General features: G+C 36.3%; 1 protein-coding gene and 1 pseudogene across 2 annotated transcripts; one reads left to right on the forward strand and one right to left on the reverse strand.

Moving 5' to 3' along the window:
- Nucleotides 1–303: 303 nt before the first annotated feature.
- Nucleotides 304–3,852, forward strand: LOC133786993 (uncharacterized). Of its 2 annotated transcripts, none has more exons than XM_062225516.1 (5): nucleotides 304–1,066; nucleotides 1,174–1,436; nucleotides 2,506–2,643; nucleotides 3,176–3,424; nucleotides 3,540–3,852. In XM_062225516.1, the coding sequence occupies exons 1-5, from the start codon at nucleotides 448–450 to the stop codon at nucleotides 3,651–3,653; spliced, it is 1,383 nt and encodes a 460-aa protein (XP_062081500.1). In that variant the 5' UTR covers nucleotides 304–447; the 3' UTR covers nucleotides 3,654–3,852. The 2 variants fall into 2 exon arrangements, with proteins under 2 accessions (XP_062081500.1, XP_062081501.1); XM_062225517.1 differs by having other exon boundaries at nucleotides 309–1,066; nucleotides 3,185–3,424.
- Nucleotides 3,853–4,818: 966 nt separating this feature from the next.
- On the reverse strand, nucleotides 4,819–10,304 carry LOC133786903 (uncharacterized; annotated as a pseudogene).
- Between the last annotated feature and the right edge of the window lie 3,233 nt (nucleotides 10,305–13,537).

Raw genomic sequence — 13,537 nt, forward strand, 5'->3', positions numbered from 1 at the left:
ATATTATATAATATTACATAAATTATATTTTTTCAAAATAAAAACAATGAACCTCCATATTTTTAATAATAAATTTAGAAAATAATAATTTTAAGCTTCAAATAAGAACTGTTTAAACAAGTTAATCCAACTAAACATTAAAAATCCTTACACTGGTTAAACTTTTTTTTATTTTTTTAATTGGGTGGTTTACTGTTGGATGGTTATATCCTAATATTTACATTTACATTTGAGTTACATACATCCCTAATTAGAGTTAACAGCATATTAACAAATTAAAACTGGACCCCAATGGTCCAATGGAGATGAGCCGAGAGAGAGAGCTATTACGTGCTTTGTCTTTTGTTATTGCTTGATTACGTAATTTGTTTTACTCGGTAGTTGATAGCATAGGAGCATCTTTTCTCTCTTATTATACAGAGAGAGACTAAGACGAAGACGAATACGATGATGAAGCTTTGTTCCAGAAACATGGCTAACTGCTACATAACTCTTCGTATCTGCTTAATATATTCGTTTCTATATTCGTTCAACATATCAACTGCTTCAATCCAAGAAGACCCATCTGAAGCGATCATATCAAGGTTCCAACAATATCTCAAAATCGACACAGCTCAACCCACTCCTCACTACCATCAAGCCGCCGATTTCATTATCTCTCAGGCAAAATCCATCTCTCTCGAGTTCCAGTCCATCGAGTTCGTTAAGGGCAAGCCCGTTGTCCTCCTCAAGTGGCCTGGCTCCGACCCTTCTCTCCCATCCATCCTTCTAAACTCGCACACCGATGTAGTCCCCTCCGAGCACGAAAAATGGACTTACCATCCGTTCTCGGCGCATCTCGATTCGCAGGGCAATGTTTACGCTAGAGGTTCTCAGGACATGAAGTGTGTTGGTCTGCAGTACTTGGAGGCTATTCGTCGATTGAAGGCTTCTGGGTTTCAGCCCCTTCGTTCGGTTTACCTTTCTTTTGTTCCGGATGAGGAGATTGGTGGCCATGATGGGGCCGAGAAGTTGGCCGAGTCTGATGTTTTCGAGAAATTGAACGTGGGTGTTGTGCTTGATGAAGGTGAATCCTCATAGCTTTGAAGTCGTGTGCAAATGACTTAATAAAACTATTATTTGGGTATTTGCTACTTCATTGTGGGAATGATTATTTTTGTTTATGGAGAACAGGTTTGGCGTCTCCGGATGAGAATTACAGGGCATTTTATGCAGAGAGGAGCCCGTGGTGGCTGGTGATTAAGGCCGTAGGGGCACCGGGCCATGGGGCCAAACTCTATGACAACACTGCAATGGAGAATTTGATGAAGAGTATTGAGAGTATCAGGAAGTTTCGTGCTTCACAGTTCGATTTGGTGATGGCGGGTTTAAAGGAAGAAGGTGAGGTTGTCTCGGTTAACATGGCTTTTCTGAAAGCTGGCACCCCATCTCCAACTGTAAGTGATTAACTATATATCTTGTTACCTTGGATATATATCTTGCTTAGATTGAATTTTGTTATCTTATTGTATAAAATTTTAGATAAAGACTTGAAAGAATGTCCCTTATTATTATTGATGGTGTAAAGACAAAGTTTAACTAGTTAAGGACTTGATAGATTTATTTTAGCTAATAAAAAGAATAAATAATTCTTCTATTATTGCTGTTGTTAATGAAGATGAACAAGCTGGAAGTTGGAACTTTAGAAATTTCATATTTGGAGGAGCAGTACTGTTCACTGCTTGAATTTGAAGCTGTGTTTGCCGTATTGACTGGAGGAGCTTTTTGCTCTGTTTTGAAGGAAAACTCCATTTGGACCTAGGGGTTGGAGATGCCCAATTTGATTGACAAAAATTGGAGAATAAACTGTATTTTAGAAATGACTGTAGTAGAACTCTACTAAAGCCACTTTGAGTCAACTACTGGTAACTTGATTCTAGCAGCATGATAAATGGTATTTAAAGAAGTCTATAGGTGAAGCTCAAACAAATTTGAAATATAATATTGATGCTACTTAGTAACTCGATTGAGTTTTAATTCACTTTGAATTCATGTGATGCTTGACTGTTTTTACTATTATCTTTTTTGACAAGAAGGTGGGATACGAATCAGATTCTTGTGGCAATTTGATGTACTTACCCACTTAAGCTATTATTTCTGTCATCAAATATTGAAAATAAAGGTTTATTCAATTTTATTAAGAATAATGACTTTTCCTAGCTAAAGTGTGACCACTTGACTAAGAGATTGAAGAGCACTAACATCATCATATATGTTAACTCTGGTTTATAGCATTTTTTTTTTATAAATCTAGCTATCTTTCTTCTAGAACATATTTAGCTTAGGGTGTAAAATCACTTGCAGTCGTCAGTTGGTCTCTTAATTAGAGGTTTACGAAGTTGAGTTTGTTTATGCTTAAGGCATAAGTTGTAAGCTTGACAAGCATCTTATTCTTTTGTTTGAGCACTTCTAATATTCTTTAATTTTGCCAGTATCACTCACTAACAAATTTCCTTTGTCTATCAGGGTTTTGTTATGAACTTGCAGCCATCTGAAGCAGAAGCAGGTTTTGATATCAGGGTCCCTCCAACTGCCGATTCTGAGTCTTTGGAAAGACGGATTGCTGAGGAATGGGCTCCTTCTTCACGCAACATGACATTTAGGGTAATTACTCCTTACTTCTCTACATTTGAACCATATATAATTGCACTGTTAATTAATTTTTCTGGGAATTTATTTTCCTTTTTGCCTTAATATGTAAGCATATGGAATGTGTTGTCATTGTTATGGTATATCTTGAAATTTTACTATTCAATCTTTGTTTAAACATTTTTTCTTGTTTTTGTGAACCTTATTTAACCATTTGGTTCTGCTTTTGAGCATATTTAAAATGAAGTATGGAACTTAATATAATTTATGCAGTGAGTACTTAACAACCCCCTAAAAATCAAACAGAGAAATAGGGTATAAGCATCGAAAATGGCTCATCTACTTGGCTTGATTGCCAAGAAATAACTGGCTTGAATGACCTCAACGTTGTGGAATTGAACCTTTACATCTTCTTCTGTTAAAGAAGAACAAAAGTTCGGCTCCTAAATTCCTCAAAAGTCTGCATAATATTTTGTCATACTATCATTCATAGAATAGAATTATTAAAAATTCTGTTTTCCGTTTGCTCTAACAATAATTTTGTTAGCTTGGACAGTTCATACAGAAGACTCCTGTACTTGATAAGTCAGGGAAACCACTCCTCACAGCAACTGACAGTTCAAACCCTTGGTGGAACCTATTAGAAGAAGCTGTCAAAAAAGCTAATGGAAAACTCGGTAAGCCAGAAATCTTTCCTGCATCAACAGATGCTCGCTATTTCCGGGACCAGGGTTTGCCAGCAATTGGATTCTCTCCTATGGCCAACACTCCCATTCTTCTCCATGACCACAATGAGGTGAGTGTAATCTGATCCCTGCTGGAATGTTTCAATGCGTCACCTTGATCTGATAATTCCAATCTTAATACCAGCAAAACAAAAACTAATAATCATGTTTAAACCTTTTATGCAGTTCTTGAACAAAGCTGAATACTTGAAAGGAATTCAAGTCTATGAATCTATAATCAAAGCTTATGCATCTTATACCAAGCATGCAACAAGTGGTGCTCCTAAAGATGAACTGTAAAAACTTAAATTTGTTCATCTTCAGAACATGCTTGATTGGAATCTTCTCCATCTTTTGTGATTAATGTATCAATAAGATAGGAAGTAATTTTTGGCATTAGAACTGACTCAGGATAAATAACACTTCCAGTCGCTAGGTGAAACATGCCACGGCCATTTCTCTTCAAAGTTTCAATACAATAAAGTTAAATTTATGGCCACTTTCATCTTCAAAGTAAAATTGTTTATTGTAGGATGAAAAACTCCCTTTGAGATTGTTCTAACAAACTATTCTTAAAATGCAAAATAGTTTGTGTGGGGGATGGAACATATAACATGTCCTATAAGGCAAGGCGGATTGATTTACAAACGACAATTGATATGTAGCGACATCATAAGAAATAAACGACAGAAATTTATGATGTTTTTGTTCCTAAAACTCAACAAGCACAAGAATTGTAGCTGAAGTAGCCAAGAAAAAGTGCTTCGAAACAGACGAAGAGCTATTGAATATTGAAGTATGAGTAAAATTTATAGAAGGAAACTCCTATCCAAACCACTCCTTGACCGTTTTATTAGATTTCCATATTTGTCAAGTCAGAAATACACCTCATATAAGTTAATTAAGCAGAATTGAGAATTAAAGGATCTAATAACTTGGCTTTAATAAAAGGTTAGCTAGAGTTAGTTAGTTATTCGAATTTGGGGTGTTCATTGTAGTGATGAGTTGCTTCATACACTATTGTGCTAAAAAGTGCTATTGAACTGTATGGTTTGAAGCTTTTAATTTTTATCAAACCAAGCAGGGAATAATTTGCGATGTGACATATTAAGGGTGGTTGGCTCATTAGAGCATCTCCAATACAAACTACCCCAACATTGCCTAAAATGTCTAAATCAACTAAAAAAATATAATTTTTTATTTTCTCTCTCATTCACATCACTTTTGGCAACATATTTCTTAAAAATACTCAAATGCAAGATGCCCTAAAAATTGCCAACCATGGTCCCCACATATTATTATTTAATATATAATTTTATAATTATAAATATTATCATACTAAATTTTTTAAATTCATATATTAATATAAATAAATAGTACATGATATTTAAATTGGACTAAATTTAAAAAAACTTATAAAATGACATAATCGTAATTAATCAATCTAACATAATTTTTTAAAAAACTAATTAAAATGATTTCCAAATTTTGACCATATGTGTTCCACCAAGTCTGCTTGAAGATTGCGATGAATATTTCTATCACGAATTTCAGCATTTCTTTGCAGCATTGTCGGGAAGTCGGAAATAGGTCCATGCAATACTTCAACTGTTGGGGTATTTGTAGGGCCGTCATCATAATTAAAATCAACCAAACTCTCATATGCATCTCTTTCATCCTCGACAATAATATTGTGCAATATGATACATGCATACATAATATCTTTGAGAACATCTCTTTGCCAAAAACGTGCTGGTCCTCGTACAATAGCAAAACGAGATTGAAGTACTCCAAATGCTCGCTCAACATCTTTACGTACCGCTTCTTGGCATTGAGCAAATAATTTTCTTTTCTCTCCTTGAGGTAGTGGGATAGTTTTAACAAATGTACCCCACTCTGGATAGATACCATCTGCTAGATAGTACCCCTTGTTGTATTGTGTGCCATTTATTGTAAACTCAACTCTTGGAGCTTGCCCTTGTAAGATTTCAGTGAATAATGGGGATTGATTTAACACGTTCAGATCATTATTGGATCCCGGAACACCAAAAAATGCATGCCATATCCAGAGATCTTGTGATGCAACTGCTTCGAGCATGATTGTTGGAATGCTTGATCACCTCGCGTGAATTGTCCTTTCCATGCAACTGGGCAATTTTTCCATTCCCAGTGCATACAATCAATGCTTCCCAACATGCCTGGAAAACCACGCACCTCCCCTATTTGAAGTAAGTGACGAATGTCCCCAGCATTGAGCCGTCTTAAATATTCGGTCCCAAAAATATCATTCACTCCTCGAACGAAATTGACTAGACATTCAATAGCGGTAGTTTCACCAATTCGAACATACTCATCAACATAATCGGCAGGCGCTCCATATGCCAACATTCGCATAGCAGCGGTGCACTTTTGTAATGGCGAAAGCCCCCTTCTACCGACTGCATCAAACCTCGTATGGAAATACTCTGAATGATTTTCTAGAGCTTGCACTATGCGTAGGAATACATGTCTACGCATTCTAAATCTTCTTCGAAATTGATATTCTGTATACACCGGTTCATCAGAAAAGTAGTCATCGAACAAACGTTAGTGTCCTTCTACATGACCTCTATCAATGTGGGCTCTCTTTCTTCCTTGTCTTGTTGAGCTACCCCCATCCATGAGCGATTTGAAATATTGATCATCATGATCGTCAGTACACTCTGCAATTATGATATCCTCTAGACTCATATTGTCGTATGGATTCGGAGAATTTGGCGAATCCATTGTTGAACTTAGAGTATAGGATATTTGGGAATGAAAGATGAATGAAAGAGTAAAATGAAGGATTGAATGGAGAGTTGAGTAAAAGGAATATTGAAATTTGGTATTTATAGACATGGTAGCCGTTAAAATATAGCCGTTAAAATGTAGCCGTTAAAATATAGTTGTTGAAATGTAGCCGTTAAAATATAGTCGTTGAAATAAAGTCGTTAAAATATAGCCGTTAAAATGTAGCCGTTAAAATATAGCCGTTAAAATGTAGCCGTTGAAATATAGCCGTTAAAATATAGCCATTAAAATGTAGCCGTTAAAATATAGCTGTTAAAATATAGCCGTTGAAATATAGCCGTTAAAATATAGCCGTTAAAATGTAGTCGTTGAAATATAGCCGTTGAAATAAAGGATAATTTATTTAAATAAAATTAAATACATAATAATGCGGTTGATAAAAATACATAGCAATTACAACTTCAAGATATTATTCTTAATATAAGTACACAAGTTTTCATGATCTTTCTTTTGTTCATGAGTCATATGCGACGTGTCCATGATGAGATAATCCATGTATTTTGTCATTCTATTATCTTCTGCCTCTTTCTCCTTTATCGTCGCCTCTTTCTCCTTTATCGCCACCAATTTCTCCAATGCAGATGCTTTCCGTTCACTAATCTCTATAAATCTAGCATGTGTGTCTTTTTTTTCCTTCCCTTTTCTCTTTGCTGCCTTTTGGCCAGTATGGGGGGCACTTCACGTACTTCATCATCACTGATGTCTGCATTGGAAGAAGAAGTAAATGCCCCTGTATCTGACACCTTTGTTCTCTTACTACCTTTTGGTTGGTACATTGTATTCCATTTCGGCTCATCCTTTAGAAATCTCCAACAGTCCACAAGCAGAAAATTTTAGTTGTTATTTTCAGATTTATACAATTGATGTGCATTCTCAAGAATTTTCTCATCAGACCAACCACTGTGATGTGCTTGTTGTACTCATTTATAACATCCATTGAAACACGCCACCTTTTGATTCATCTTGTTCCAATGATCTTTGCATTGCCTTCCAGTTCTTGCTTGCTCGCCTTTTTGGTTGGTGTTGTAGTATTCTGCAATCCGAGCCCAGAAATGTGTATAAGTTTGGTCATTCCCCACAATGACATCCTTAGATGTATTAAGTCATCCACTTATCAGAAGTATAGTGGCTTCCTTGCTCCATTTGACTTTACATTTATGCCTTGATTCATCTTCATTGTGTAGAACTACATTTTCCAACCCTTCAACACTATGTTCAGGTTGGGTTTCAGAGACAGATGTCGATGATGTTTCATTATTCAAATCAATACTAGACTTTTCCATACTTGGCCTATAATTTCTTGAAACCATTTCGGGTTGGTGTAGGGAAGGCATATGAAATGCATATGGTAGTGAATTTGTTGGTGTGAAGAATGGAGCTTGTTGGGGTGTCTCAATAGAGCCAAAATTTTGGTAAAGGTAAGAGGACATAGGATAATTTTGAGAATTTGGAAAATTTTGGTTAAATTGATAATATTAAAAATTTGGATTTTGAGGATTAGTAGAAGGAGTATTTTGAAAATTTTGATTGAAATGAGAATATTGAAAATTTGGATTGTGGGGATTGGTATGTGGAGAAAATGATGAATTTTGAAAATTTAGATTTTGGGAGTTGTTATTTGGAGAATTTGGAAAATTTTGAGAATTTTGGGAATCCATTGGTAAAAAAATAAATTTTGTGATATTGATAATTTGGAAGAAAAATGTATGAAATGGTGTGAAAATTGAATGAAATAAATGAGTATTTATAGAAGAATTTTTTTTAATATATTACCGTTTTTTACCAATGGATACATTTCCTATATATAATATATATATGTATAATTAAAAAAAATAATAATAAATAAATAAGGCACCGTTGCCTCACAGAGGCAACGACTCCTTCATAATTAATAAGCAACTTTCGGCTACAATGGTAAGCCATCTTTATATATGGTTGCTTGTCAGAAAAAGTCAACAAGCCATATCTTTGGCAATGAGCATTGTAGTTGTTCTTAGAGCAACTCCACTGCGGTTGCCAACCGCAGTGGCTCTTTGACCATTTTCTGACAGCCCCCTCTTTTATGCGTTGGAGGGTAACAAAACTAAGGCACCGTTGCTACTGTGAGGCAATGGTGCTTTCTCCTTTTTTTTTTTAATTATATATATAAATAAAACATTTTACATATATATATAAATATATTTGTTACTGTTTTTTTTTTACCGTTTAATACATAATTTTTTTTTTATAAATACTCATTTATTTCATTCAATTTTTACACCATTACATACATCTTTTTCCAAATTATCAATATCACAAAATTTCTTTTCTTACCAATGGATTCCCAAAATTCTCAAAATTTTCCAAATTCTCCAAATTCCAACTCCCAAAATCTAAATTTTCAAAATTCATCATTTTCTCCACATACCAATCCCCAAAATCCAAATTTTCAATATTCTCATTGTTTAACGCCCAAACGTGACTTCCACTTAGCGGTGGTTGTAGTATAGATCGGTCGGTCGATTCCACAAGGAGGCAAATAAATAAAGTTAATCAATAAATAAATGTTAGAGATAAATAATATAAGAAAAATAGAAAGAGTGATATTTTTTTGTTGTTTTTGAAATTTAAAGATTAGAAATAAAGATAGAATAAAGTGTGATGTAACAATAGGTAACAAGTAGGAAGGATCAAGAATCACCAATATGCATACTCATTTATTTGGATATTTGATTCGCAAAAATTACACAAATGGATAGTTCACATCCCAACTATTCATTTGAAAGATTTAACATTAAAGCACAAATATATTTATTTTACAAAAATGTATTCAAGTGATTATTATTCTTTATCATGGAAAGATGAGATAAATCTTATGAGAAATCTAAAAATGACATTATACCATTGGCAATAATGCAATAAAAGATTGGACATAAAACCTAACACAAATATTACTTTTACTATTTATAAAATACATATAAAGAGCATGACTAATTCTATATAGATTTAGTAAAAGTAAATATATATGAATGAGATGGAGAAAATGATGAAGATATTATCTATATTATTTTCACTAATTTGATAATACATAGAAAGTGCATGACAAAATCTATATATTATTAGTAAATATAAATATAGATAACAAGATGAAGAAGTAGAGATGAAAGAAAATAAATCACTCAAATATATAAACTTTAAGCACATGGTGAATCAAAAATACCAAACAAAGTCATAATGCATATAGGATCATCATAACCTTCCTAAGAAGGTTAGCCTATTATGCTAGACATTCTCATGAAATTCTAGAGAGAAAATATGAGAAATGAGACTAAAATTTGGTAGAGTTTTGCTACCTAAAAATTACATAGAAAATGTGAAGAAAGTGTCCCTATTTATAGATGGAGAAAATGACTAAAAAGAAATTAAACAACAATTTAGGGTTTACAAAATAAATCTGAAATATTAATAATAAAATATGATTTTGAAAAATCAAATCTTATTATAAATATTAACCTAGTTATTTTGGTGTATGGTCAAATTTGCCTTTTTCAAAAACACCAAAAAAAGATGAACTTTAAAGCTTAAAGTGGTAATTTGCAAAGCCCAAAGTGCACAAAATATGGGCTGAAAGGTGGCTGTGGCAGATGAGGGTTTTGACCCATTCTCAGCCAATGGGATCGCGCCACGTAGGCGGCTGGGAATGCTGGGGAGGCACGTTGGGCCTGCTGGAAGAAAGCTCGGGTCAGAATGTGCTGAAGCTGCATTGGGCCTTTGTTAGGATGGCCTGCGCTGGGAGCTTGCTGTAGGAGGCTTCTTTGGATGTGATAGACGTTGGAGGTGTTGCTTGGGTGCATGGCTGAAGGGAAATTGAGAATGGCTGGACAGGTGGCAGGCTTGGAGTGCGCCACGTGGCGCGCTGGGGAGTATGGCAAGGAGGAGGTTGGGCCTTCGGTTTGGGCCTTCAATTCTTCAAAAATGTCATTTTCTTCACTATATTTTCAGTTCTAATTCTTTCTTTTTTTGCTTTTTTTTTTCTTTCTATTTCCAAGTGCCAAAATACACTTTATTTTCTGCAAAATATAAATAAATTAAATTAAAATCACATATTTCCAATGTAAGGATATATCACATTAATTCCATGAAAATATTAATTAAAACTTAATTTATTTTGACAATTAAAATCAACAAATGTGTATTTTTCACCACTAATCACTCATTTCAATCAAAATTTTCAAAATACTCCCTCTACTAATCCTCAAAATCCAAATTTTCAATATTCTCAATTTAACCAAAGTTTTCCAAATTCTCAAAATTATCCTATGTCCTTTTACCCTTACCAAAATTTTGGCTCTATTGAGACACCCCAACAAGCTCCATTCTTCACACCAACAAATTCACTACCATATGCATTTCATATGCCTTCCCTACACCAACCCGAAATGGTTTCAAGAAATTATAGGCCAAGTATGGAAAAGTCTAGTATTGATTTGAATAATGAAACATCATCGACATCTGTCTCTGAAACCCAACCTGAACATAGTGTTGAAGGGTTGGAAAATGTAGTTCTACACAATGAAGATGAATCAAGGCATAAATATAAAGTCAAATGGAGCAAGGAAGCCACTATACTTCTGATAAGTGGATGACTTAATACATCTAAGGATGTCATTGTGGGGAATGACCAAACTTATACACATTTCTGGGCTCGGATTGCAGAATACTACAACACCAACCAAAAAGGTGAGCAAGCAAGAACTGGAAGGCAATGCAAAGATCATTGGAACAAGATGAATCAAAAGGTGGCGCGTTTCAATGGGTGTTATAAACGAGTACAACAAGCACATCACAGTGGTTGGTCTGATGAGCAAATTCTTGAGAATGCACATCAATTGTATAAATCTGAAAATAACAACTCAAATTTTCTGCTTGTGGACTGTTGGAGATTTCTAAAGGATGAGCCGAAATGGAATACAATGTACCAACCAAAAGGTAGTAAGAGAACAAAGGTGTCAGATACAGGGGCATTTACTTCTTCTTCCAATGCAGACATCAGTGATGATGAAGTACGTGAAGTGCCCCCTACTGGCCAAAAGGCAGCAAAGAGAAAAGGGAAGGAAAAAAAAGACACACATGCTAGATTTATAGAGATTAGTGAACGGAAAGCATCTGCATTGGAGAAATTGGTGGCGATAAAGGAGAAAGAGGCGACGATAAAGGAGAAAGAGGTAGAAGATGATAGGATGACAAAATACATGGATTATCTCATCATGGAAACGTCGCATATGACTCCTGAACAAAAGAAAGATCATGAAATCTTGTGTACTTATATTAAGAATAATATCCTGAAGTTGTAATTTCTATGTATTTTTATCAACCGCATTATTATGTATTTTATTTTATTTAAATAAATTATCCTTTATTTCAACGGCTATATTTCAACGACTACATTTTAACGGCTATATTTTAACGGCTATATTTCAACGGCTATATTTCAACGGCTATATTTTAACATGTTATACCCAGATTTCGAGCCATAGTAAATATGACCTCGAAAGCTGAGTTCGCAACAAATGGTCTCGTGAGGATTAGAGTGATCTAGGATTGTAAGTCGAGCCTGCAAAGTATGATATATGATCTCGAATGCGGTGATCTCGAAATGATCTCGATCTCGAAAGGTAGTTCCGAGAATACCTTCATCTTCAGGAACTTCGGAGCATGGGTCTTGAGCTCGATATCCCATCTCGAAAGCAACGTTAGCTCGGGAGATGTCAGTGACTCGCATAATGACATGAAACCTGAAATGCTAAAGCCTTGGAGATACGCTATAACCACCTTGAATATCTACAAGTATAGTAAACTTGAGATGTAATCCTCATTTATTGATGTAAATCCCCAAGAATCGTGGGATATTATTTAGTCAGTTATGCGTTCCCTGGTCTTCAGGGACGTTTCCTTTTTTATCTGATTAAAGGCATTTAAAGCCATTTATTTTTATTCACAAAAGAGTAACTACCCAAAATATGTGGGATAGTATTCTGCATCTTTCTCTATAAATAGAGAAGCCATGCACCATTGTAAAGGATCGAAGTTCTGATCCTTGAGAGAAAACTCTGTAGAATTCATGCTAAAGAATTGTTCAGAGATAATCTTGAGGTTAATAACAGAGACTCGTGGACTAGGCAGATTTAACTGCTGAACCACGTAAAAAACCGTGTGTTTGATTCGTTTGTTTCTTTTGGCCATTGTCTTTAATTGTTTACGTGCTCTCTTCTTTTATCTGTTGACGAAAAACGGCGTCAACAGTTTGGTGCTTTCATTGAGAGCCTCAAGCATCCATCCCTGAGAGATTCATGGCTGCAAACAATCAAAACACTCCTGAAGAAAATTACCCAAGGCGTCCTGGAAAACAGCCAATGGAGAACCCGGACGCTGATGAAAGGAGTGGGTCCTCTGATTCCTGGGGACCACCTCCACAACCAAGGGATGAGGACATGTACTATAACCCTGAACGTTATGTCCCTATTGTAGAATTGGAGAATCGGCAGCTGAAACAGTTGTTGGCAGAAGCCAACAAACGTAACGAGGAGTTGACTAGGATAGCCGCAGAGGCGCAGGTGGCTCAGCCCCTGCCTCCGCGCGAAGACCAAGTCCCTCCTCCAAGGGACGTCCACGTTCCTCCCCGGAGGCCCCGTGGACGTCCACGAAAAAATGCTGCCACAAGGAGGCCGGCACAACCTCCAGCACCAGCAGAGCCATCTGCTCCTTCTAGGCCTCAGAGGAGTACCCGAGCTCGGGTCCCGCCTAATCCACCTGTGGGAGTGCCTGCAGGAACTGAGAACAACCGAGCTCCTGCCGAGGCTCGGACTCAGGTTCCTGGTAGTGCACCGAACGAAACTGGCCCATCTCGGGCAAATTCTGGACCCTCTAGGCCGAGGCAAGGACGACAACCACTGTCACCAATATGGTTCCCTCCGTCTCCCATAAGATATTCTTCACCTCCCCGCAGAAACGCTCAACCTGTTCGAGATCAGGATCAAGGGCGTGCGGGGGAAAGACAAGGAAACAGAGAGACGTTCCAGGAGCGGAGAGGCGTGCCATCTGAGAGAAGTCAGACGTCCCGATCTCGCACTGCGGAGACAAGGCGACGTAGAAAGGATCCACCACGAAATGACCGATCAATGAGTTTCACCAGTGATGAGTCCGGAGAAACTAGGTCTGTCAGTAAACACGACCGGGGTCGTAAAAATACCGGAAATCACAAGAGACATCCTGACCTGCGAAATCATCTGAATCAGAGCAGGGGGAAAGGAGATCAGACAAATCCGGATCTAAGGAATCATCTGAATGGGCGTAGAGATCCCTCACAGAGACGC

Source organism: Humulus lupulus, chromosome 1, assembly GCF_963169125.1.
Source record: "Humulus lupulus chromosome 1, drHumLupu1.1, whole genome shotgun sequence".
NCBI classification, from domain to species: domain Eukaryota; kingdom Viridiplantae; phylum Streptophyta; class Magnoliopsida; order Rosales; family Cannabaceae; genus Humulus; species Humulus lupulus.

Bases quoted from the DNA above. Each gene is read 5' to 3' on its own strand.
- LOC133786993 (XM_062225516.1), top strand. From the start codon at position 448: ATGATGAAGCTTTGTTCCAGAAACATGGCTAACTGCTACATAACTCTT. The intron at 1,067-1,173 runs GTGAATCCTCAT...TATGGAGAACAG, and splicing joins GGGTGTTGTGCTTGATGAAG to GTTTGGCGTCTCCGGATGAG. The intron at 1,437-2,505 runs GTAAGTGATTAA...TTTGTCTATCAG, and splicing joins CTGGCACCCCATCTCCAACT to GGTTTTGTTATGAACTTGCA.